The 24,808-nt window shown below is 47.9% G+C and overlaps 1 protein-coding gene across 8 annotated transcripts in view; it reads right to left on the bottom strand.

Moving 5' to 3' along the window:
- The window catches only part of smarce1 (SWI/SNF related, matrix associated, actin dependent regulator of chromatin, subfamily e, member 1), a 145,446-nt gene that overhangs the window by 100,998 nt on the left and 19,640 nt on the right, over window positions 1-24,808 (bottom strand). For all 8 annotated transcript variants that reach the window (XM_063037647.1, XM_063037651.1, XM_063037649.1 and 5 more), the window contains exon 3: window positions 21,053-21,096. In XM_063037647.1, coding sequence (XP_062893717.1) covers window positions 21,053-21,096 — 44 coding nt within the window. The remainder of the gene's footprint in view (window positions 1-21,052; window positions 21,097-24,808) is intronic.

Raw genomic sequence — 24,808 nt, 5'->3', positions numbered from 1 at the left:
CGTGGAATACATTGCCGGGGTGGTGGTAGAAGCAGAATTAGGGAGGTTTAGAAGGCTCATGGATGATAGAAAAATGGAAGGCTACGTGGGAGGGAAGGGTTAGATTGATCTCAGAGCAGGTTAAAAGTTTGGTTCAGTATCACTGGTCTGTACTGTGCTGTTCTACGTTCCAACTAATCACGTCAGCCACGGAACCAGACCAGCCGAGCAGCGCGGTTATTTTGTGGATGAACACCAGCAAGGAAGCTGCCACTGTAAAATTATAAACTGGTATGCAAAGCAGATGGATAATGGTCGCTGTGTTTTGACCGGCAGCAGGTCGAAGTTGTACTTCGCCGGGATGAGATGAATATCCTCCACTCAGAGACAAAACACTGAATGAGATGAAGAGTGTATCGCCTCCCAACCTCACAGCTCTCATCACCGAGCTTAATCATCGGCACCGAGCCAAACCCAAGGAGGAATGACAGAAAGGAATCTTCACAATAGAACACAATTACCAATGCAGCTCCTCAAAAATAAGATCACATTAAATGTAACTTGTACACATCGGGAAAACATTTTTTTTTATTAATTGTCCACCAGTAAGAAGGGATACACTCTCTATACATCACATGTATGACTGAAAGCAAATGAACAGGAATCAGGGTTGCTCTCCCAACCCACTCTGCATCGCCCACGTTCCAAATAAACCTGCAAATCAATTGGAGCTAGGCTGGCTATAAGTGTGGAAAAACTCTCTGCCACAGGAAACAGTTGAGGCCAGTCATTGGTGTTACGTACCCTGTAACTGGGTTGCCAAACCAGCAGAAATGGATCACTCAGATTGATTCCTGGGATGGCAGGACTTTTCATATGAAGAAAGACTGGATGAACTGGGCTTGTACTCGTTGGAATTTAGAAGATTGAGGGGGGATCTGATTGAAACGTATAAGATCCTAAAGGGATTGGACAGGCTAGATGCAGGAAGATTGTTCCCGATGTTGGGGAAGTCCAGAACGAGGGATCACAGTTTGAGGATAAAGGGGAAGCCTTTTAGGACCGAGATTAGGAAAAACTTCTTCACACAGAGAGTGGTGAATCTGTGGAATTCTCTGTCACAGGAAACAGTTGAGGCCAGTCATTGGCTATATTTAAGAGGGAGTTAGATATGGCCCTTGTGGGTAAAGGGATCAGGGGGTACGGAGGGAAGGCTGGTACAGGGTTCTGAGTTGGATGATCAGCCATGATCCTACTGAATGGCGGTGCAGGCTCGAAGGGCCGAATGGCCTACTCCTGCATCTATTTTCTATGTTTCTATGTTTCCAACACTGAAGACAGAGAATGTCCATTTAGAATGGAGATGAGGATTAACAAATTTGCAGATGACACTAAGCTCGGTGACAGTGTGAAGTGTGCGGAGGATGTTGAGATAATGCAGGATGACTTGGACAGATTGGGTGAGTGGGCAGATGCATGGCAGATGCAGTTTAATGCGGATAAATGTGAGGTTATCCACTTTGGTGGCAAGAACAGGAAGGCAGGTTGCTACTTAAATGGTGTCAAGTTAGGAAAAGGGGAAGCACAACGAGATCTAGGCGTCCTCGTTCATCAGTCACTGAAAGTAAGCGTGCAGGTACAGCAGGCAGTGAAGAAAGCTAATGGCATGCTGGCCTTCATAACAAGGGGAATTGAGTATAGGAGCAAAGAGGTCCTTCTGCAGTTGTACAGGGCCCTGGTGAGACCACACCTGGAGTATTGTGTGCAGTTTTGGTCTCCAAATTTGAGGAAGGACATTTTAGCTATTGAGGGAGTGCAGCGTAGGTTCACGAGGTTAATTCCCGAGATGGTGGAACTGTCATATGTCGAAAGATTGGAGCGACTGGGCTTGTATACACTGGAATTTGGAAGGATGAGAGGGGATCTGATTGAAACATATAAGATTATTAAGGGATTGGACACGCTGGAGGCAGCAAACATGTTCCCGATGTTGGGGGAGTCCAGAACCAGAGGCCACAGTTTGAGAATAAGGGGTAGGCCATTTAGAACGGAGTTGAGGAAAAACTTTTTCACCCAGAGAGTTGTGGATCTGTGGGATGCTCTGCCTCAGAAGGCAGTGGAGGCCAATTCTCTGGATGCTTTCAAGGAAGAGTTAGATAGAGCTGTTAATGATAGCAGAGTCAAGGGATATGGGGAGATGGCAGGAACGGGGTACTGATTGTGGATGATCAGCCATGATCACAGTGAATGGCGGTGCTGGCTTGAAGGGCTGAATGGCCTACTCCTGCACCTATTGTCTGCTGAGGAGGAATTTCTTCAGCCAGAGGGTGGTGAATCAGGCAGAGGTCGGGGGGTTCTTGGTTAGTCTGGACGTAAAGGGCTACGGGGAGAAGGCAGGAGACTGAGGCTGAGAGGGAAATGGATCAGCTATGATGAAATGGCGTAGTTCTGCTCCTGTACCTTATTAAAAAAGGGATGCGGAAGCTTTAGAGGGGGTGCAGAGGAGATTTACCAGGATGCTGCCTGGACCAGAGAGCATGTCTCATGAGGGAAGGCTGAGTGAGCTAGGGCTTCTCTCTTTGAAGAGAAGGAGGACGAGAGGTAACTGTAACCCCAAAGTTGAGGTGTGGTCTTTCACTGATTTATGGACTATGCCTGCAAGAAAATGAATACAGGGTGACATATATGTACTTTGAATTGATAGAGGTGTACAAGATGATAAGAGACATAGAGCGAACGGCCAGAGACTTTTCCCCCAGGGCAGAAATGGTTAACACGAGGGGGCATTGTTTTAAGCTGATTGGATGGAAGTGTCTGGGGTGGGGGGGGGGGAGAGAAGAGTTTGTCCGAGGTGGGCTTTCTTACCCAGAGTGGTGGGTGCGTGGAACGTACTGCCAGGAGTGGCGGGGGTATAAGCAAGTATAATTAGGGACATTTAAGAAACCCTGAGGCAGGCAGAGAGAGGTGGGAGTAAAACGGGGAGGCAGGTGGGACCAAACATAGTGGGTCGAGGAGCCTGGACTGAGCTGCTGTGCTCTACGTTCGATCGTATTCGTGAGGAGATACGTTTCTGCCCTGCAGTGAGAGGCCCTCACTCGTGGGATGTCATCTGCAGGCAGTGAACACAGAGGTGAACTGTACTGAAATGGGCTTTTTGTATCTTATATTCTCTTGTTTCTGCTCCTCTTCCCGCAAGTCTTTTTTTTTTCTTTGCGCGCAAAGGCGGGGAGCGGGGTTTGACGTTTGATGTTTTCCTTTGAGCGGGTTCCGGTTTGTTCCGTGTCTGCCCGTGGGGAAGGCGAATTTCAGGGCTGTACACACGCTTTGGTAATAAATGCACTTTGAACTTTGATCTCTGACCCGAGGGCCACCGGACAGTACCACGCAGCTCACGGTGGGAGAGCACAGAACCACCACAGCTGGAAGTAGCATTCACAACTTCCTCCCGAAATTTTGAACTCTTACACTGTACAGTGTCACTTTTGAACACTTTCAATCATTTAAATTTGTACACAGCAACTAAATGATAGTAACAGCACAACGGGCAAAAGGCAGCGACAACTTTTTTTTTAGCAATTTGAGGCAGCTTCATGAACAAACACCAAAAAGTCATCAAGGACCATTCAGAGTAGGGGTTCCCAGCCTAGGGCCCACGGACCCCTCCGTTAATGGTAGCGGGGGTCCAGGGCATTGAGAAGGTTAGGAACCCCTGCTCTGGAGTCCAGAAGAAGCATTTGGCAAAGACTCAATTCACATTACTTTACCAATCTGTATTTCTTAATAATGCATATGTATGTAATAATGCACAGAATAATCTTCCAGCCACATTAGACCATGAAGATTCAGGAGCAGAATAGGGACATTTGGGCCATTGAGTCATGTTATTTCTATAACACACTAATTATCAAAATGTTATACGAAAATAACGATAACCATTTTTGTTCACAACACTGAAAACCATAAAATACAGGAGCAGAAATGTGGCCATTCAGCCCATCGAGTCTGCTCCCCATTCCATCGTGCCTGATTCATTATCCCTCAACCCCATTCTCCTGCCTTCTCCCTGGAATCTTTGACACCCTGACTAATCAAGAACCTACCAGCCTCTGCTTTAAACATGCCCAATGACTTGGCCTCCACAGCCGGCTGTGGCAATGAATTCCACAGATTCCCCACCCTCTGGCTAAAGAAATTCCTCCTCCTCTCTGTTCTCAGGGGATGTCCTATTCTGAAGTGGGCCAGACACAACACCACACCTCCTCCTATAAGACACAGGGGCAGAATGAGGCCATTCAGCCCATCGAGTCTGCTCCCCCATTCCATCATGGCTGATTCATTATCCCTCAACCCCATTCTCCTGCCTTCTCCCCATAACCTTTGACGCCCTGACTAATCGAGAAAATATCAACCTCTGCTTTATATTAACCCTCTTAATACCCGTAATTTATTAACAAAAACGTGTTAACTCTTGGAGCTGCTCTTTGCATTCGGCCTCAGGTCATGAACTAACAAACGAACAGAATAGGCAGTGCACCACTACTAGGACATGACATCATCATTATGTGCTGTGATGCATGACATCATGATGTGCTGTGTCCTATGACATCATCATTATGTGCCATGTCGTATGACATGGGCAATCATGATCATTCTTGGCAAATTTTCCTGCAGAAGTGGTTTGCCATCGCGTCCTTCTGGGCAGTGACTTTACAAGATGGGTGACCCCCAGCCATTATCAATACTCTTCAGAGATTGTCTGCCTGGCGTCAGTGATCGCATCACCCAGGACTTGTGATCTGCACCGGCTGCTCGTACGACCATCCACCACCTGCTCCCATGGTTTCACCCGACCCTGATCGGGGGGCTGAGCAGGTGCTACACCTTGCCCAAGGGTGACCTGCAGGCCAGCGGAGGGAAGGGGCGCCTCACACCTCCTTTGGTAGAGACGTATCTCCACCTCACCAAATGGCACCACTACTTACAGGTTCCAAACAATAACTTCCATCCCCCAATCCTGGTCATGAATTAGTTCACAGTTTCCCATGTAACTGTGTTATAATACACAATAGGACTAGTTAATCATAATTTACAAATAATCATTTGTAAATCGTAGCGAGCGCTAACTTCCCCCAGATATTAAAGTCCACAGTAAATTTATTATCAAAGTACATACATGTCACCACACACAACTCTGAGGTTCAGTTTCTTCCGGGCATACTCAACAAATCTATAGAATAATAACCATAACAGAATCAATGAAAGACCGCACCAACTTGGGCGTTCAGCCAGAGTGCAGAAGACAACAAACTGTGCAAATACAAAAATAAAGGAATAACAATAAATAACTTAGCAATAAATATCGAGAACATGAGATGAAAAGTCCTTGAAAGTGAGTCCATAGGTTGTGGGAACATTTCAATGATGGAGCAAGTGAAGTTATCCCCTCTGGTTTAAAAGCATGAAGGTTGAGGGGTCATTAACTGTTCCTGAACCTGGTGGTGTGAGCCCTGAGGCTCCTGTACCTCCTTCCTGATGGTTGAGGGGTCATTAACTGTCCCTGAACCTGGTGGTGTGAGCCCTGAGGCTCCTGTACCTCCTTCCTGATGGTTGAGGGGTCATTAACTGTCCCTGAACCTGGTGGTGTGAGCCCTGAGGCTCCTGTACCTCCTTCCTGATGGTTGAGGGGTCATTAACTGTTCCTGAACCTGGCGGTGTGGGACCTGAGGCTCCTATACCTCCTTCCTGATGGTTGAGGGGTCATTAACTGTCCCTGAACCTGGTGGTGTGAGCCCTGAGGCTCCTGTACCTCCTTCCTGATGGTTGAGGGGTGATAACTGTTCCTGAACCTGGTGGTGTGGGACCTGAGGCTCCTGTACCTCCTTCCTGATGGTTGAGGGGTAATAACTGTTCCTGAATCTGGTGGTGTGGGTCCTGAGACTCCTGTGCCTCCTTCCTGATGGTTGAGGGGTAATAATTGTTCCTGAACCTGGTGGTGTGAGTCCTGAGGCTCCTGTACCTCCTTCCTGATGGTTGAGGGGTAGTAACTGTTCCTGAACCTGGTGGTGTGAGTCCTGAGGCTCCTGTACCTCCTTCCTGATGGTTGAGGGGTAATAACTGTTCCCGAACCTGGTGGTGTGGGTCCTGAGGCTCCTGTACCTCCTTCCTGATGGTTGAGGGGTAGTAACTGTTCCTGAACCTGGTGGTGTGAGTCCTGAGGCTCCTGTACCTCCTTCCTGATGGTTGAGGGGTAATAACTGTTCCCGAACCTGGTGGTGTGGGTCCTGAGGCTCCTGTACCTCCTTCCTGATGGTTGAGGGGGTAATAACTGTTCCTGAACCTGGTGGTGTGAGTCCTGAGGCTCCTGTACCTCCTTCCTGATGGTTGAGGGGTAATAACTGTTCCCGAACCTGGTGGTGTGGGTCCTGAGGCTCCTGTACCTCCTTCCTGATGGTTGAGGGGGGTAATAACTGTTCCTGAACCTGGTGGTGTGAGTCCTGAGGCTCCTGTACCTCCTTCCTGATGGTTGAGGGGCGATCCCTGGTGATGGATGCTGCCTTCCTGCGACAGGGCTCCATGTGGGAGGGCTTTACCGTGACAGACTGGGCCGTATCCACTACATCTTGTAGCTAATAAGCCTGCAGTTCAAATCCTGTTCTTCCAGGTCCTGCCAATGGCACCAACATATTCCCATCTCATGCATGTTAATCCAATGAAAACAAACCTTTGGGACATGCATGTTAAGCACCATTTGCAGACCTGAGATGCTGCTGTTACTGACTCATACGAATCTATACAGTCTTAGGCACATGTATATGATTCGGGTGCCCAAGACTCTTGGCGCAGTGCCGTATATTGGTTCAATTAAGAAACAGAAAAAGCTGAGTAGGATGAAGTGTTATTTGGTAACTGGAAAGACAACGTAGGAGCCATGCATCTGTTCTCTATCTGCATCGTTGCTCCGTTATTATGGTGACCCGTCACGTGAGTGGCGGGGGGTGGGGGGGGGGTTGTTGAAGCGAAGGGAATAAGTCGTGCCTTCATGCTCTGTTCTGGGCAGGCTGTAGTCTCTGGGGGCCGGCGGAGGCCGTATCTTTCACTCAACCCCCGCTTGGCTCACACTCGGGTGTGCTTTAGGTCTCATCGCTTCTTAGACGGGTCGTTCGGCGATCGCTGATAAAAGGGTCGGGTACATGTCCCCCCGGCCTCTGGAGCGAGGGCGCGCCATGCAAGTAGGACAGATCCGTGGGGGGTCACCGGCAGCGGCAACTGTCTCGATGTTTGGTCTGGTCTGGCCGCGAGGTTTGGTCAGCGAAGGTCTTCGACAGTTATACCAGACAGAGGTCAGCATTCGGAAGTGTCCGTCAAATTAGGAGCACCGTGGTTTCAGGCAGGAAACGACCTTCCGTTGTGTGTTTGGGTTAGAAACGCAGCTCCTCAATGGCCAGCGTTGCCTGTCCACTCGGGCGCTGAAAGCCGTTAACGGTGGTGCTTGACCCAGTCGTTCGACCCTTGGTTCTGTTCAAATGCTGAACTGAAGTATTCCCACTGGCGACAGCTGAACTGAATCTCTCACTGCTTTGTCTGGCTGGTGAACTTGGAAAACAGTATGAGTCAAGCCGGAATCGGTGATCTTGAAGTCAAGACGAGGACAGAAACTGAACATTAAGATATTGAATGTCAGACTGCTGGAGGAAGTGAAAATATTTATTCGTTTGCCACTCAGCCATGCTTGACTTCTCATGGATACGGCCGAACGAGACAGCGTTGCTTCAGGGCCAAGATGCAAAACACAGTACCGACAGTCACGCAACAGCATGTAGAAGATTGCAAGCGCATAGTATTGGCTAGGTAATGAAAGAGACCAAACTCGAGCCATCAATCTACAGTCGATCACAACAGAGCTTGTCTTCTGCCGAGTGAACACTGGGGAGGGGGCAGTACTGACTCCAAACTGGCCACCGCGCCACATCGCGCCCCCCCCCACCCAGTGGAGTGCACTGGCTCTAACACCCCTTTCCTGGCATCTGTAAACAGGCGACACCACGGCCCGAGGCCGAGACCCCTCCCTCCGACTGAGGGCCACGCAGCTCCCCCACCACCCACCAACGAATCAGTGAACCCGATTTGCGGCGACCCACGTAAACTGCCCCCAAAAGGGGCCTGCGACCCAGACGGTCACCCGCTAACAGACGGGACGACTCGGGACGCGCGGCTCCTTCATTTCCTCTGCCAACGAGCAACTCGCTGAAGGCGTAGCCCTGCAAGTCCCTAATGTACAGCGGGACCTTGCTGCCAGTAAAAATAACATTTAAATGGGACGGCAGCACCTTCTGTTGGCCCCGTAGAAGCCAAACGCATCTTACTGCAACATAGAGCCACAGAACAGGCTGTGACTACGTGAAGGCAGTGTGTCTAACGTGCGTGCAGCGCGTTCTGATGCTCGCAAACTGGCCCCGTGCGCCTGATGCCTCATACCACACGCATTAGAATGGAGGCCGAGTTACACACAAGACAATAAATACCGAGGGATAAGGACGCATTGGAAGAAAGGATGGAACAGCTTCGGAGGAACCAGGCTCAATTTGTAGCTGAGCGTTGCACAAGTTGAACCTGTGCCATATCCAACAGCACACGGTTCTTTTGACTACCTTAATTGACGGTACGACGACACTCGTGTTTCAGACGCTAAAGGTCTGAACCTCGCTGGAGGCCCAAAGAACGTGAAAGGAAACAACAGGCACAGTAATGGAACAGCAGTACCCACTGCCTAAAAGAGAGACTCAAATCTTCGATGGCGATCCACTCTGCAGTATCAGTCAATTATGAGGGCTTTCAAGAGTAGCACAAAAGGCAAGACTGATGATTATGGTGACCGTCTCTGTTTCCTCAACCAGGAGAGCTTGTCAAAAGATGTCAGCGGGCCGGCCCGGAGCAAGGATATCGAGAGGCCCAAGCTTTCCTGCTGGAACATTATGGTGACGCGCGCAAAACTGTTGTGGCCTACATGGAACAGGCTTGTTCTCGGCCACATATCAAATCGGAAGAGACGCGAAATCAGTTCAGGACGACAGCCTTTTTCTGGGCGGAGGCTGGAAGACGTGCAGGACGTGCCCGTTAATACGAGGGTTGTCGTAAACAAATTGCCTGATAAACTTTGGGGAAAGATGGAGATCAGCGGTCTGCAGACTGCATGAGAGGCACGACCGACTGCATGGTTACTTCCACTGTTGATCTTACTGAAAGACAGTAAAGATTACTACACACCCAGTGTCTGGGGAGGAAAATAAATGCTACATCGCCAGCAGTAGGCAAAGACGCAAACAAAACTGGATCACAAATTGGCTCTCAAGCTAAAGGAAACAGCTTTGCCACTACTGTGGGAAGTGAAACTGAGCCCAGAGCTGATGAAAAGGGCACGGATTTGAAACAACACGTACCACGCCGGTATCTAATGGCCTTACGGGGGCAGGGGGGGGCGCTGGTGATCATGATCGTGAACTTCCTATGGTTCCAGTTCTGGTGAAGCCTTAGACGTGCTTTCCTAGATCGAGGAAGCACAGCAGTGCTCTGCAAGGAGCGGCCCCACGGACAGGGAACACACATTCCCTGACGCACCGTGGGCCAAGAGAAGGCTGTTTCAGGATTGGAAGTGGCTGGCTTAGATTGTGAACTGCCTAACGTGCACACACATGAACCTATCCCTATCTACAAAGGGAACACTCAGTCACCAGGGAGACCTGCCTGTGCCAGGAACTGAGCTGCTGATAGGGGTGAATGCGCCCAGGTACTGGAGCCACTGCCAGTGATTTGCAGTGCTGATAAGGGACCACCCAAAGGAGACCGTGGTGGCGGAAGAGATTACGCCCAGCCGGAACTGACAAGTTAATGGGACTTCGGCTTTGTGGTTGGATAGGCTTCAGCAACTTCTTCCTGAATGCAGGCAGGAGGAACAGCGAGAAGACCGCAATCTGGGACAGTCTGCTTACCAGAAAGAGGACGTTTGTGCAAAGGTTAAGATTCCACGTCTCCTGTGTCCCGGTAGCACGTGGCTGCACATACTCGATTGTGGCAGCTATGTAGCTGTTCACCATCTGCTTTGTATAATTTATTACGGTAACTAGTCACGAGTGGGGGGGGGGGGCGCGCAGTAAAGGTGAAAGGAATACGTTACGTATCCATGCTTCGTTCTGGCCAGCTTGTAGCAGCTGGGGGGTACACGGATGTCCTATCTTTTGCTGATCATTACAAACATAATTTTACAAAACTGTGCAGAAGAGCCAGGCACCCTTGCTATATAGACATACCTGAGACTTTTGCACACAATACTGTAGTAATTTTATGTATTGCAGCATACTGCTGCCACAAAAGAAACCAAATTTCATGACATGTGAGTGATGATAAACCCGATTCTGATCTGGGTCTGTATTGTGGACTGAGAGTGGGAAGGGGGGGCAGGGAGAGGGAAACACCAGAGAGACATTCTGTAATGATCAATAAACCAATTGCTTGGAACCAATTCACCTTGCCTAGTGTCTCAGGGCTGGGTGTGTCTCTGCCTGGCCCAAACCCCCACCCTGGCACTACTCTGCCACCCCTCCCGCAGGACTCTACCCCCGCCGTTCCCAACATCCTCCGTTCCCGCCAGATTTACAAACCACGTTGGCCGAATTGTGAAAAAGTCTTAGGCACCCTAGTTACGTGTGTCTAAGAATTTTCCACCACTCTGTACATTACTTGCATCAGTGTTTAGCCATAACTTTGATATCTTACAACTAAATATTAAAAAAATATCACTGAAACAGCAAGAGAAGCGTCATCAATATTAGATACTGCAAACTGGACATCAAAGGAACATGCGACAGAATTGGTCTGCTCTCGTACAAGTCAAATTGAAGTTTTTTTTTTCCAGAAGTTCAAATACTAGAAAATAAAACATTAGGCCCTTCTACAGGCCCTTCCGCCCACAATGTTGTGCCAACCTTTTAAACTACTCCGAGATCAACTTAACCCAGAGGTTCCCAACCTTTTTTTATGTCATGGACCAATACCGCCCCTGATCTAACCCTTCCCTCCGACATAACCCTTCATTTGCCTAGCCATCCATGTGCCCAAGAGTCTCCTAACTGCCCTTCATGCACCTGCCTCTCCCACCCTGCAAAGCACCCACCACTCCCTGTATAAAGAACTTAACTCTGATATCCCCTCCTATTCTTCTCCCTCCAATCTTGTCTTGTCTCCCTTTCTCTTCACCATTTACACCTCGGACTCCAACTACTGCACAGAGTCTTGTCATCTTCAGAAGTTTTCTGATGACTCTGCCACAGTTGGATGCATCAGCAAGGGAGATGAGGCTGAGTACAGGGCTACGGTGGGAAACTTTGTCACATGGTGTGAGCAGAATTATCTGCAGCTTAACGTGAAAAAGACTAAGGAGCTGGTGGTAGACCTGAGGAGAGCCAAGATACTGGTGACCCCTGTTTCCATCCAGGGGGTCAGTGTGGACATGGTGGAGGATTACAAATACCTGGGGATACGAATTGACAATAAACTGGACTGGTCAAAGAACACGGAGGCTGTCTACAAGAAGGGTCAGAGCCGTCTCTATTTCCTGAGGAGACTGAGGTCCTTTAACATCTGTCGGACGATGCTGAGGATGTTCTACGAGTCTGTGGTGGCCAGTGCTATCATGTTTGCTGTTGTGTGCTGGGGCAGCAGGCTGAGGGTAGCAGACACCAACAGAATCAACAAACTCATTCGTAAGGCCAGTGATGTCGTGGGGATGGAACTGGACTCTCTGACGGTGGTGTCTGAAAAGAGGATGCTGTCCAAGTTGCATGCCATCTTGGACAATGTCTCTCATCCACTACATAATGTACTGGGTGGGCACAGGAGTACATTCAGCCAGAGACTCATTCCACCGAGATGCAGCACAGAGCGTCATAGGAAGTCATTCCTGCCTGTGGCCATCAAACTTTACAACTCCTCCCTTGGAGGGACAAACACCCTGTGCTGATAGGCTGGTCCTGGACTTATTTCATAATTTACCTGCATAATTTACATATTACTATTTAACTATTTATGATTCTATTACTATTTATTATTTATGGTGCAACTGTAACGAAAACCAATTTCCCCCGGGATCAATAAAGTATGACTATGACGATCACCTAAAAATGCCCTCTCATATTAGGCATTTCCACCCTGGAGAACAAGTCTCTGGCTGTCCACTCGATCTGTGCCTCTTATCATCTTGTACACTGTCAAGTCACCTCTCACCCTCCTTCGCTGCAGAGAGAAAAGCCCTCGCTCGCCCAACCTATACTCTCTAATCCAGGCAGCGTCCTGGTGAATCTCCTCTGCACCGTCTCTAATCCAGGCAGCATCCTGGTGAATCTCCTCTGCACCCTCTCTAATCCAGGCAGCGTCCTGGTGAATCTCCTCTGCACCCTCTCTAATCCAGGCAGCGTCCTGGTGAATCTCCTCTGCACCCTCTCTAATCCAGGCAGCATCCTGGTGAATCTCCTCTGCACCCTCTCTAATCCAGGCAGCGTCCTGGTGAATCTCCTCTGCACCCTCTCTAATCCAGGCAGCGTCCTGGTGAATCTCCTCTGCACCCTCTCTAATCCAGGCAGCATCCTGGTGAATCTCCTCTGCACCCTCTCTAATCCAGGCAGCATCCTGGTGAATCTCCTCTGCACCCTCTCTAATCCAGGCAGCATCCTGGTGAATCTCCTCTGCACCCTCTCTAATCCAGGCAGCGTCCTGGTGAATCTCCTCTGCACCCTCTCTAATCCAGGCAGCATCCTGGTGAATCTCCTCTGCACTCTCTCTAATCCAGGCAGCATCCTGGTAAATCTCCTCGGCACCCTCTCTAAAGCTTCCTACAATGAGGCGAACAGAACTGAACACAATATTCCCAAGTGTGGTCTAACCAGGGTTTTACAGAGCTGCAACATTACCTCACGGCTCTACAAACACACTGGTTAGACCGCACATGCTGTGGAATTAAAGTAGTTTCAGAGCAACAGCACTATAATAACCTCACACAAACCGTACCAGGGTTCAATGCCAGCATTAACCAGAACATTGCACAAATGTTATTACACACTTTCAGACTTTTACTGCCCACAACGGCAGGCGATTTGCAAACCTTAAGCACCTTTACAGGCTCAGCCAATGACGATGAGAACGATGTAGAAGGCAATTAGAAAATCAAAATTAAAAAGGTAAAATGCAGTGGATTCCGGATAATTGGGCCATCGGATAATCGGGGCAATCGCTTACTTGGGACAACTCTTAAAGAAGAAAAACTAATCAAGAAAATAGCCGGGATTCCCTTCATTTATTTGGGATACTATGCTGCTCAATAGAGAAAGGAGACTGTTGCTGATTAGTTTCTGCCACGTGGCTGTTAGACACAGTTTTAAAACAGCGTCAGTTGTGTGTGTTTTTTTCAAACAGCAGTGATTTTTGTCACTGAGAGCTGGCGGGAAACAATCAGCAAGACAATTCAGAGCCGTTTGCTCACTGCAGTTCCGAGCATTCAGGCTCGGAGATGCCAGAAACGGCCGGGAGCGAAAATGAAACAATTTCACTCCTTCAACAAGTTGGGAACTACGAAGAATTTGAAGGTATCGACAATTATCTTGAATGTTACAATGAAAATGAAGAGTTGGAGGATGCAATCATCGAAAGCATTGTAGGAAGGCAGACCATTATTTGCACAAGGTTTCTGAGCTCATACTTTTCATTTACAGTCTAACAAGAGAACTCATCACCGTACACTGGATGAATTCCTCCATCGATAACTAATACACAGTTTTATAGTACTGCAGTACTACTGATAGTGTTCCAAGTTGTTCTGTAGTTCATTTAAATACACAATTTGCTACTCAGCTAAGGCAGTAGTTTGTCTTTTTTTTAAAAATACCTTTTTGACTATTTCCAAGAAACTTTGGCTAATTGGGTCAGCCCCTTAATCAGGCCAAAATGTACGAGTCCTGATTGTATCCCAGTTAACCAGAGTCCGCCGTATTTCTTTTGAAAAATTAGTACCAAAGTCAAACAAGGTGTAGCACCTGCTTAACCCCCACCTCCCCACCGATCAGGGCCACATGAAACCGTGGGAGCAGGTGGTGGACGGTCGTACCAGCAGCCGGTGCAGATCACAAGTCCTGGTGATGCGACCGCTGATGCCAGGCAGGCAATCTCTGAAAGAGTACCGATAATGGCTGGGGGGTCACCCGTCCTGTAAAGGCACTGCCCAGAAGGCGGCAATGGCAAACCACTTCAGTAGAAAACTTTATCAGGAACAATCATGGTCATGGAAAGACCGCGATCACCCACGTCATACGACACGGCACGCAATGACAACCTCCTTAACTTCTGACAGATTTGAGCACATGCCCCTGTATCCTGTCTACTAGTCCTGAGTTAAGCCTCTCTCTTCCACTCGACTTCCCACTGCAGTTCAACAGCTGGAGTACGTACGGCAAAACAAACATCCAGAACAGACGCTCATCACACTTCCAAAGGTAACTCACTTGCAATCTGCTGGAGATTTTAATTCCACCAAACAAATGGCCAACTGCAAGAAAGAGGACAGGATGCCAGTGGATCCGGTTTGTCTTTCCTTGTTGGCAGCAGACTGTATAAAACAGGATGCATACTCAACAGAAGGATTACAACATCTACAGTTGAAAATCGATTGCTCTAACTTCTGGCAGATTCCGCCCCCCCCCCCCTTACCCCATTCTGATTCCCCTCTCACCCTGTAGTGGTTATTTGCAAACAAACCAAGACCGCTGAGAAACCGAGTGAGGGTTTGACGGCCTTCCAAACCAACTGAATCCCAAGTTGAGAAAAGTAGGCTTGGTCCTTTAGGACGAAACCAAAGACGAACTTGTAGCGGTAATATACCAACAAAACTAAATTAGCGATTCAGCGAGGTACGATAACTAGCTTACAAATAAGTGTAATTAAGCATCATAATGAAATAAGCATTCCAATTAGCATAATTGAGTGTAACTAAACGGTCAACAAAAACTATCACCCCCGGCTCCACTCCTCTCAACAAGACAAAGGGTGAATTCGTGACTGTACTCATTTACTTCTACCACACCCCCACCCACGTGACAAATTACCCATAATAAACGCACAACACAGACAGGCACAAAATAGTTGCATGGCTCCTAACACCTCTTCTCCACCTCACCTCACCTGCCCATCACCTCCCTCTAGGGCCCTTCCTCCTTCCCTTTCTCTCACGGTCCACTCCTCTCCTGTCAGATCCCTTCGTCGGCAATCTTTCTCCTCATCCACCCATCACCTCCCAGCTCCTTACATCATCCCCACTCCCTCACCCACCCACCCACCTTCCCCCTCACCTGGTCTCACCCATCACCTGTCAGCTTGTCCTCCTCCCAACTTCTTATTCTGGCCTCCCCCTTCCTTTCCAGTCCTGATGAAGGGTCTCGGGCCGAAACATCAACTGTTTATTCCCCTCCATAGATGCAGCCTGACCTGCTGAGTTCTTCCAGTTCTGTGTGTCTGTATGTGTGTGTGTGTGTGTGTGTGTGTGTCTGTGTGTGTGTGTGTCTGTGTGTGTGTGTGTCTGTGTGTGTGTCTGTATGTGTGTGTGTCTGTCTCTGTGTGTGTGTGTGTGTGTGTCTCTGTGTGTGTGTGTGTGTGTGTCTGTCTGTGTGTGTGTGTGTGTGTGTGTGTGTGTCTGTCTGTCTCTGTGTGTGTGTGTGTGTGTGTGTCTGTCTGTCTGTGTGTGTGTGTGTGTGTCTGTCTGTCTGTCTCTGTGTGTGTGTGTGTGTGTGTCTGTCTGTCTGTCTCTGTGTGTGTGTGTGTGTGTGTGTGTGTGTGTGTGTGTGTGTGTGTGTGTGTGTGTATTTTCCTCTCACAAACGGTGTGATAAGTTCTGACAACACAACAGGCTAGTTTTCCGTTTCCCACAGCCTCTGGGAGAGAACAAGGCCCCTCATCTCTCCCCAGCAGTTCAGCTGTTCACTGTGACACGGTAGGGTGGAGAGTGATGCTCACTATCCCACGCGGAGAACAACTGTGCCTCCGTGCAAACCATAAGACCATAAACACAGGAGCACAGGAGCATTAGGCTATTCGGCCCATTGAGTCTCCTCCGCCATTTCATCCCGGTTGATTTATTATCCCTCTCAACCCAATTCTTCTGCCTTCCCCCCCATAACCTTTGACACCCTGACTAATCAAGAACCTATCAACCTTTGCTATGAATATACCCAGTGACTTGGCCTCCACAGCCGTCCATGGCAATGAATTCCACAGATTCACCTCCCTCTGGCTAAAGAAATTCCTCCTCATCTCTGTTCTAAAGGGACATCCCTCTATTCTGAGGCTCTGCCCTCTGGTCCTAGACTCCCCCACTATAGGAAACATCCTCTCCACGTCCACTCTATCTGTGTCCTCTGGTCCTAGACTCCCTCACTATAGGAAACATCCTCTCCACATCCACTCTATCTGTGTCCTCTGGTCCTAGACTCCCCCCACTATAGGAAACATCCTCTCCACATCCACTCTATCTGTGTCCTCTGGTCCTAGACTTCCCCCACTATAGGAAACATCCTCTCCACATCCACTCTATCTGTGTCCTCTGGTCCTAGACTCCCCCACTATAGGAAACATCCTCTCCACATCCACTCTATCTGTGTCCTCTGGTCCTAGACTCCCCCGCTATCGGAAACATCCTCTCCACATCCACTCTATCTGTGTCCTCTGGTCCTAGACTCCCCCACTATAGGAAACATCCTCTCCATGTCCACTCTATCTGTGTCCTCTGGTCCTAGACTCCCCCCACTATAGGAAACATCCTCTCCACATCCACTCTATCAATAGGTTTGAATAAGATTCCCCCCAGCCCGACATTCTTCTAAACTCCAGTGAGTACAGGCCTAGAGCCATCAAATGCTTCTCCTACATTAACTCTTTCATTCCTGGGATCATTCTTGTGAACCTGGACCCTCTCCAATGCCGGCACTTCTTTTCTCAGACAAGGAGCCCAAAACTGCTCACAATACTCCAAGCGTGGCCATACAGAGATTTTAACAGAAGCTGAATCGCCCTTGGATGCTCTCGCACTCCACCGGTTGCCGGAGCTGCGATGGACAATCCCTGCTGTAATGTCACCTTGCTCACCCGCTCGCCCAGACAGCCATCAGAGCCAGACGGGGAAAATAAATTCAACAAAAGCTCAGGATGACAGTGACAAGCAGCGACTCTTCGCGTGCAGTTCCAGTGGGAATCATTAAATATTCCTACTTAGGTCCACGACAGCCGAAGTCCACAATCACAGCCATGAATACTTCAGTAAGCATCACTGTAACCAACCTGATGACATGAACAGCGATTTCTCCTTTCAGTAAAAAGAAACTTCCTTCCCTCTCTCCTCCTCTTCTTTTCCCCACTGTGGCCCCTAATCTCTTCTCACCTATCATCTCCCCCGATTACCCCTCCTCCTTCCCTTTCTCCTTTGGTCCACTCTCCTCTCCTATCAGATCCCTTCCTCTCCAGCCTTTCACCTTTCCCACCCACCTGGCTTCACCTCTCACCTTCCGGGTACCCTTCTTCCCCTCCTGCCATGTTTCTAGTCTGCATTGCTCCCCCTTCCTCTCCAATCGCGACGGAGGGTCTCAGTCCAAAACGTCGACTGTATATACCCCTCCACAGACGCTGCCTGACCTGCCAAGTTCCTCCAGGACTGTGTGTGCGTGCGCGTGCTGCTTTGGTTTTCTAGCATATGCAGATTTCCTCGTGTTTATCAATCCTACTACTTTTTACTTGTTTTTGCCCTACCTATTTAATTTTATATATATTTAAATTAAGTATCAATAAGCATAATATATACATAATTAAATTATATATACTCCATACAGTAATTTATAGTTTTTATATATATGTGTATGCTGCTGCAAAACAACAAATTTCATGACACACGAGGGTGAGATTCAACCTGATTCTGATTGAAGTGACGACCCAAATACCACAGCTTCCCAAGTGCGATGGTTAATGGTGGGACGGGCAAGATAACGGGAGACATGCCAGAAATACACAGAGCAGTCTTCTGAATATGAGCAACTGGTTGAATATCTTCTACAGATCGTTTTTCTGTATAGTCCCGGTCAAATATAAACCTTTGTTATTAAAAAGAAACAATTCCAATCAACTCTGCCTGAGCAAACTCCAGATTTCTAGAATAACGCACACACAATACTGGAGGAACTTAGCAGGGAGGGCAACATCCATAGAGAGGAACAAACATCGGGCCAAAACCCCTCCTCGTGCCTATTCTGCTGCCTGACCTACTGAGTTCCTCCAGCATTTTGCGAGTGTTGCTCTGGGTGTTGCAAGAAAATCCTTTCATGAACTCAGATACCCCTCAACACTCTTTTCTGTTCTGAACTTCTCGAAAGGCCAAGAAGTACTATCAATATTGAACTGCACCAGGTGCGATCCCAGTGCACACCATTTATATTCAATTAACCAGAAAAGTTCTCAAAGAAAACAAAATGCAACACTCAATTTTAAAATGTGCTTAAATTAACATTCACGGGGCAAGTCATTAAAAGCTCCTGGTAACAGGGGTTACTATTGCTCCAGTATCACACTGATATTAGACTGAAACCCTCAATGTGATTTAATAGGGTCCGTGTGTTCGTTACCTTCACTCCAGTATCACAGATATCAGACAGAAACCCTCAATGTGATTTAATAGGGTCCGTGTGTTCGTTACCTTCACTCCAGTATCACACAGTTATTAAACTGAAATCGTTAATTTAATTTTAAACTTATCTTTACATCTTGATCATCAATGATTTGACTTCAAACTTTTTTTGCTCTGATTAAAATTGCTTTGTGACAAAGATACCGTCGTAGAAGTTAAATAAAAAGGTTTGACAGGAACGTTCTCATTTGCAAACGGCGAATATTTGTAAGGCAGGTTTGCAAAGCTTGTCTCCCGAGCCTCACCGACACTTGGACCTCGGTCATTTCAAAACATCCCACCATTCAAAGCAGCAATCCGGCTCCATGCCATGGAACTTCAATACAGCACCATGTTAACTAGGCAGAATAACCTTAAAAGGTGCAGGGTGAACCACAGGCAAATATAAAGCCTCTGTTCATTCCTGGATTGTGGGCAACACTGGAAGCTCCTCTCTGGAGTGGGGGGGCCAACTTTCAGGACAATTCTGAAAACATTAACACAAAACACCAAGCCCCAAGCCTGATCAGGAAGGAGTTCAGAATGTTCTCCAGCATAACATCTTTGGAGTTTTCAAACTGAAAGTTGTTCTTCAGTGTACCTCTGTTTGGTTTTTGTGATCAAATAAAAATTGTCTATGAAGTGTTACTCACATGAGAGTTAGGCATCACTTCACAGAGAATCATTCTTCCAATTATCTGTGTCCTCTTGACAAACGCAGCACGTTTCAGAAAGTCTACTGAACACATTTCACGGCTCTTTCAACAGACCACGCGACATAGGACCAGAATTAGGCCATTCAGCCCATCGAGACTTCTCCGCCATTCCATCACGATTGATTCTCTCAATCGCTTTCTCCCCGTAATCTTTGATGCCCTGACTAATCATGCATCTACACCCGCCTCCACTGCTTCAAATGGCCTTCTGTGGCGATGAATTCCACAGATTCACCACTGTCTGGTGAAGAAATTCCTCCTCATCTGTTCTAAAGGGACGTCCCTCTATTCTGAGGCTGTGTCCTCTGGGGCACAGAGATCTACAAGTATTCCACTGCCAATCTGACAGCAATTACAGAACAGCACTTCTGCCCACAGTGTTGTGCCGAACCCAGTCAAATTAGTAATCGAATGGCCAACTAATCCCTTCTGCCTACACTATGCCCATATCCTCCTATTCTCCTACGTTCTAAACAACTCTTAAAAGTCCCAAATGTATCGGCCTCTACCACCATCCAGCACAGTCCAGGTACCCACCCCTCTCTGTGTAAAATACTTGCCCTTCACGTCTCCTCTCTGCTTGAATGCATGGCCTCTGGTGTTAGACATTTCAACCCTGGGAAACAGATACTGTCTGTCTACTCTCTCTATGCCTCTTGTACTCTTATAAACCTCCATCAGATCTCCCCTCGGCCTCCGGCACTCCAGAGAAAACAGCCCAAGCACAAGTCGGCCACCCCCGCCATCAAATCCCGAGCAGCTCCTAGCCACGAGAGGCAGCGTACAAAACTGACAGAAGTGGCCCACTTGCTTTTAGAGTCAGTGAGAAAGTTCTGGCATCACAAACACAGACACAGGAGCGAAACTAGCACGACACTATTTGGCAAATATTGTTTCGGCACAACACTGCCGGCCGACTGGCCTGTACCCGTTTTCCACTGTCGATGTTCCGCCTTCACAAATATATTGACGTGACACAGCCCATGGGAGAATCGTCACTAATGATATTCCAGTTACTTTTATTTGGTGCTGACTGCTGCTTAATATACCTGGCAGCTTGTCTCGGAGAAGGAAAACTCCGATCTCAAACCTCCGCTAAGATCTGGACCTTGAGTTCCTCAGGCAGTCCTACGCTGAGATCAACACTGACCGGCAGCTCCCGGTGCCGGACTCTATCGGTCTCTGCCATTTGGGCTCACCAGCTGCGTGGAGAAGGGGAGTATGCTACACGGGCAACAGCTCGCTCTCCATACCGTACTGCCCAGGCTGGCGCACCGAGTACCCAGGATCGCAACGGCCACGGTCGATCCTAAACAGCGGAGGGCCTCTTTGGAACCAGCACAGTCACTTATTTCTCCTCAAACATCAGACCACGCTCCGTCGCAGACAGTCTAAAACCGGAAGTGCGGCAGGCATCGAATTCCCGCCTCAGTACTTCCCAAACGGCAAAGGTTAACCATCTGCCACTGAACCACTTCAGACTTTCGTCCAGCTAAACCCTGAACACACCAACAGAAGAGAGCACTGCATTTTCCTCTATCCATGAATCGCCTGCTCACACCAGCGAAAACTCACACGTTTTCATTACATAATTCATAACAAAGATACAAAGACTTACTGTGGTGGGAGCAGGGGCAGGAGGTGGTGCGTAAGAAGGTCTTTCTGTAATAGAAATAAAATTCTAACTTTAGTTTTTGCACAAATGTAATATTAAGACCCAAAGTTTTCATATTTATTTATATACATTTCTTATTGTAATTTACAGTTTCTATTATGCTTTGCAATAGTCATACTTTATTGATCCCAAGGGAAATTGGTTTTCGTTACAGTTGCACCATAAATAATTAAACAGTAATAAAACCATAAATAGTTAAATAGCAATATGTAAATTATGCCAGGAAATAAGTCCAGGACCAGCCTGTTGGCTCAGGGTGTCTGACCCTCCAAGGGAGGAGTTGTAAAGTTTGATGGCCACAGGCAGGAATGACTTCCTATGACGCTCTGTGTTGCATCTCGGTGGAGTGAGTCTCTGGCTGAATGTACTCCTGTGCCCACCCAGTACATTATGTAGTGGATGGGAGACATTGTCCAAGATGGCATGCAACTTAGACAGCATCCTCTTTTCAGACACCACCGTCAGAGAGTCCAGTTCCATCCCCACGACATCACTGGCCTTACGAATGAGTTTGTTGGTTCTGTTGGTGTCTGCTACCCTCAGCCTGCTGCCCCAGCACACAACAGCAAACATGATAGCACTGGCCACCACAGACATAATGTACTGGGGCTGCAAAACAACACATTTCACAACAAATGCCAGTAATATTAAACCTGACTCTGATTTCCAATGAAGTACAGTGACTTAATAGCTGGAGAGTGGTGTGGTTTAAGGTGCTTCTAGTGCAGTCTCCAGGGTAACAGATAGCTAACTAGGACAGTTAATCTGATCAATAGATTGACCTGATATCTGTTCTAATTACACCCCCCACCCCCTCTACCTGTCACCCCCATCACTGCACTGCAAACACTTTAAGCCATGGGTTCCCAGCCTGGGTTCCCTGGACCCCTTACTCAACAGTGTCGGTGCATGGTATAAAAAGGTTGAGAACCCCTGCTTTAAACCACTTGGTTACACTGTAAATACAGAGGCTCAGAAACAGGTCCTTCGGCCCATCAAGCCCATGCCAAACCATCGACCCCCACCGAGACCTCAGCCCTTCACACATCTACCATCTACGTACTTGTCCAAGCTTCTCTTAAACACCGACATTGAACCCACATCCACCACATGCGCTGGCAACTCATGCCACACTCTCCCCACCCTGCCAGTGAAGGAGTTGCCCCTCAACTTTTCACCTTTCACCCTTAACCCATGACCCCTGGTTGTCATCCCAATCAGCCTCAGTGGAAAAAGCCTGCTTGCGATGATCCTATCTATACCCCTACAACAGGAATTCTGCAGATGCTGGAAATTCAAGCAACACACATCAAAGTTGTTGGTGAACGCAGCAGGCCAGGCAGCATCTCTAGGAAGAGGTACAGTCGACATTTCGGGCTGAGACCCTTCGTCAGGACTAACTGAAAGAAGAGCTAGTAGTAGCCACTTTCAAATCTCTCACTAGCTCTTCTTTCAGTTAGTCCTGACGAAGGGTCTCGGCCTGAAACGTCGACTGTACCTCTTCTTAGAGATGCTGCCTGGCCTGCTGCGTTCACCAGCAACTTTGATGTGTGTTGCTATCTATACCCCCCATAATTTTGTATACAACTATCCAGTACCCTCTCAATCTTATACAAGCTGGTATTAATGCACATTTCACTCCACTTCAACTTCATTATTCTATATAATTTTTATTCTTTATAATTACTGAATCTGTTGTGGGTTACACCCCCCACCAACACACAACAACAAATTCTTAAAACGTGTAGTTGTATAATCAATGTCCAAATTTCAAAAGTAAATTTATTATCAAAGTACATTTGTGTCACCGTATACGAACCTGAGATTCATTTTCTTGCAGGCTATCACAGTAAAAAAAGGCATCCGTTAGTCTTGTGAGACCATGGATCTGCGCCTGGAAAGTCTTCACTCTCCAGGGCGCAGGCCTGGGCAAGGTTGTATGGAAGACCGGCAGTTGCCCATGCTGCAAGTCTCCCCTCTCCACGACACCGATGTTGTCCAAGGGAAGGGCATTAGGACCCATACAGCTTGGCACCAGTGTCGTCGCAGAGCACTGTGTGGTTAAGTGCCTTGCTCAAGGACACAACACGCTGCCTCGACTGGGGCTCGAACTAGCGACAAAGAAATACAATAGAATCAATGAAAAGCTAGACGCAGAGACTGACAAACAACCAATGTGCAAAAGACAAACTGTACAAATACAAAATAAATAAGTAAATACTGAGAACGGATAACCAGCAAAACACCCCGCTGGGTTCTCTGGAAACACCCACATTCCTTGAATGGAAGCAAGAATGCGTATCCGTTAGCCTACAGCACAATCATTTCAAGGTGATTGCTGGAACGGGTTTATGTGTATGTGCCATCTATTTTCAGCCAACAAACCTACAGCACCGTGATTTCTTCCAGTGTGCAAAGTGAAATCACTCCAATAAGAAGACCCGGGTGGCAGGGTGGAGATACGTCTCTACCAAAGGAGGTGTGAGACGCTCCTTCCCTCCGCTAGCCTGCAGGTCACCCTCGGGCAAGGTGTAGCACCTGCTTAGCCCCCCCGATCAGGGTCAGGTGAAGCCAAGGGAGCAGGTGGTGGACGGTCGTACGAGCAGCCGGTGCAGATCACAAGTCCTGGTGATGTGACCACTGACACCAGGCAGACAATCTCTGAAGAGTATTGATAATGGCTGGGGATCACCCGTCCTGTAAAGGCCCTGTCCAGAAGACGGAAATGGCAAACCACTTCTGTAGAAAAATCTGCCAAAAACAATCACGGTCACGGAAAGACCACGATCATCCGTGGCATTCAACTCAGAGCATAACGAACGAACAAACGAAGAGCAAAAGCCTAGTGTACAAGAGAGAAAATTTTAGGAACAGCTGCTTCCCCACCACCAGATTTCTGAAAGGACAACGAGCCCATATATGCTACCTCAGAAATTTTTTTCCTGTTTTGTTCTCTGACGAAAACCACTCACATGAAATCTCAACTCCGGTTTGCTAGAAGGCATTTGGGAAATCGAAGTCAGCTGGAAGAAGGTTCTATGGTCTCATGAAAGCAAAACTGGCCATGACACTAAACTCCGCACATCATCAAAAACACACCATCCCTATCGTGGAGCACGGTGGTGGCTGCAGCAGGCCCTGGGAGGCTTGTGGAAGGTAGAGGGTAAAATGAATGCAGCAAAATACAGGGAAATCCTGGAGGAAAACCTGATGCAGTCTGCAACAGAACTGCGACTTGGGAGATCTGTTTTCCAGCAAGACAATGACCCCAAGCCTAAAGCCAAAGCTACACAGGAATGGCTTAAAAACAACAAAGTTAAGGCCCTGGAGAGGCCAAGTCAGAGTCCAGACCTCAATCCAATTGAGAATTTGTGGCTGGACTTGAAAAGGCCCTTTAACTCACAAGCACCTTGCAATCTGACAGAGTTTGAGCAGCTTTGTGAAGAAGAATGCGGAAAAATTGCAGTGTTCAGATGTGTAAAGCTGAAACAAACCTATCCACACAGACTCAAGCTGTAATTGCTGCCAAAAGTGCATCTACTAAAGCAACACACATCAAAGTTGCTGGTGAACGCAGCAGGCCAGGTAGCATCTATAGGAAGAGGAACAGTCGACGTTTTGGGCCGAGACCCTTCGTCAGGACTAACTGAAAGAAGAGCTAGTAAGAGATTTGAAAGTGGTTACTACTAGCTCTTCTTT

This window comes from Mobula hypostoma, chromosome X1 (assembly GCF_963921235.1).
Source record: "Mobula hypostoma chromosome X1, sMobHyp1.1, whole genome shotgun sequence".
Lineage (NCBI taxonomy): Eukaryota > Metazoa > Chordata > Chondrichthyes > Myliobatiformes > Myliobatidae > Mobula > Mobula hypostoma.
Note: the sequence above shows the minus strand (reverse complement) of the source record. Positions and strands in the feature narration are given on the sequence as shown.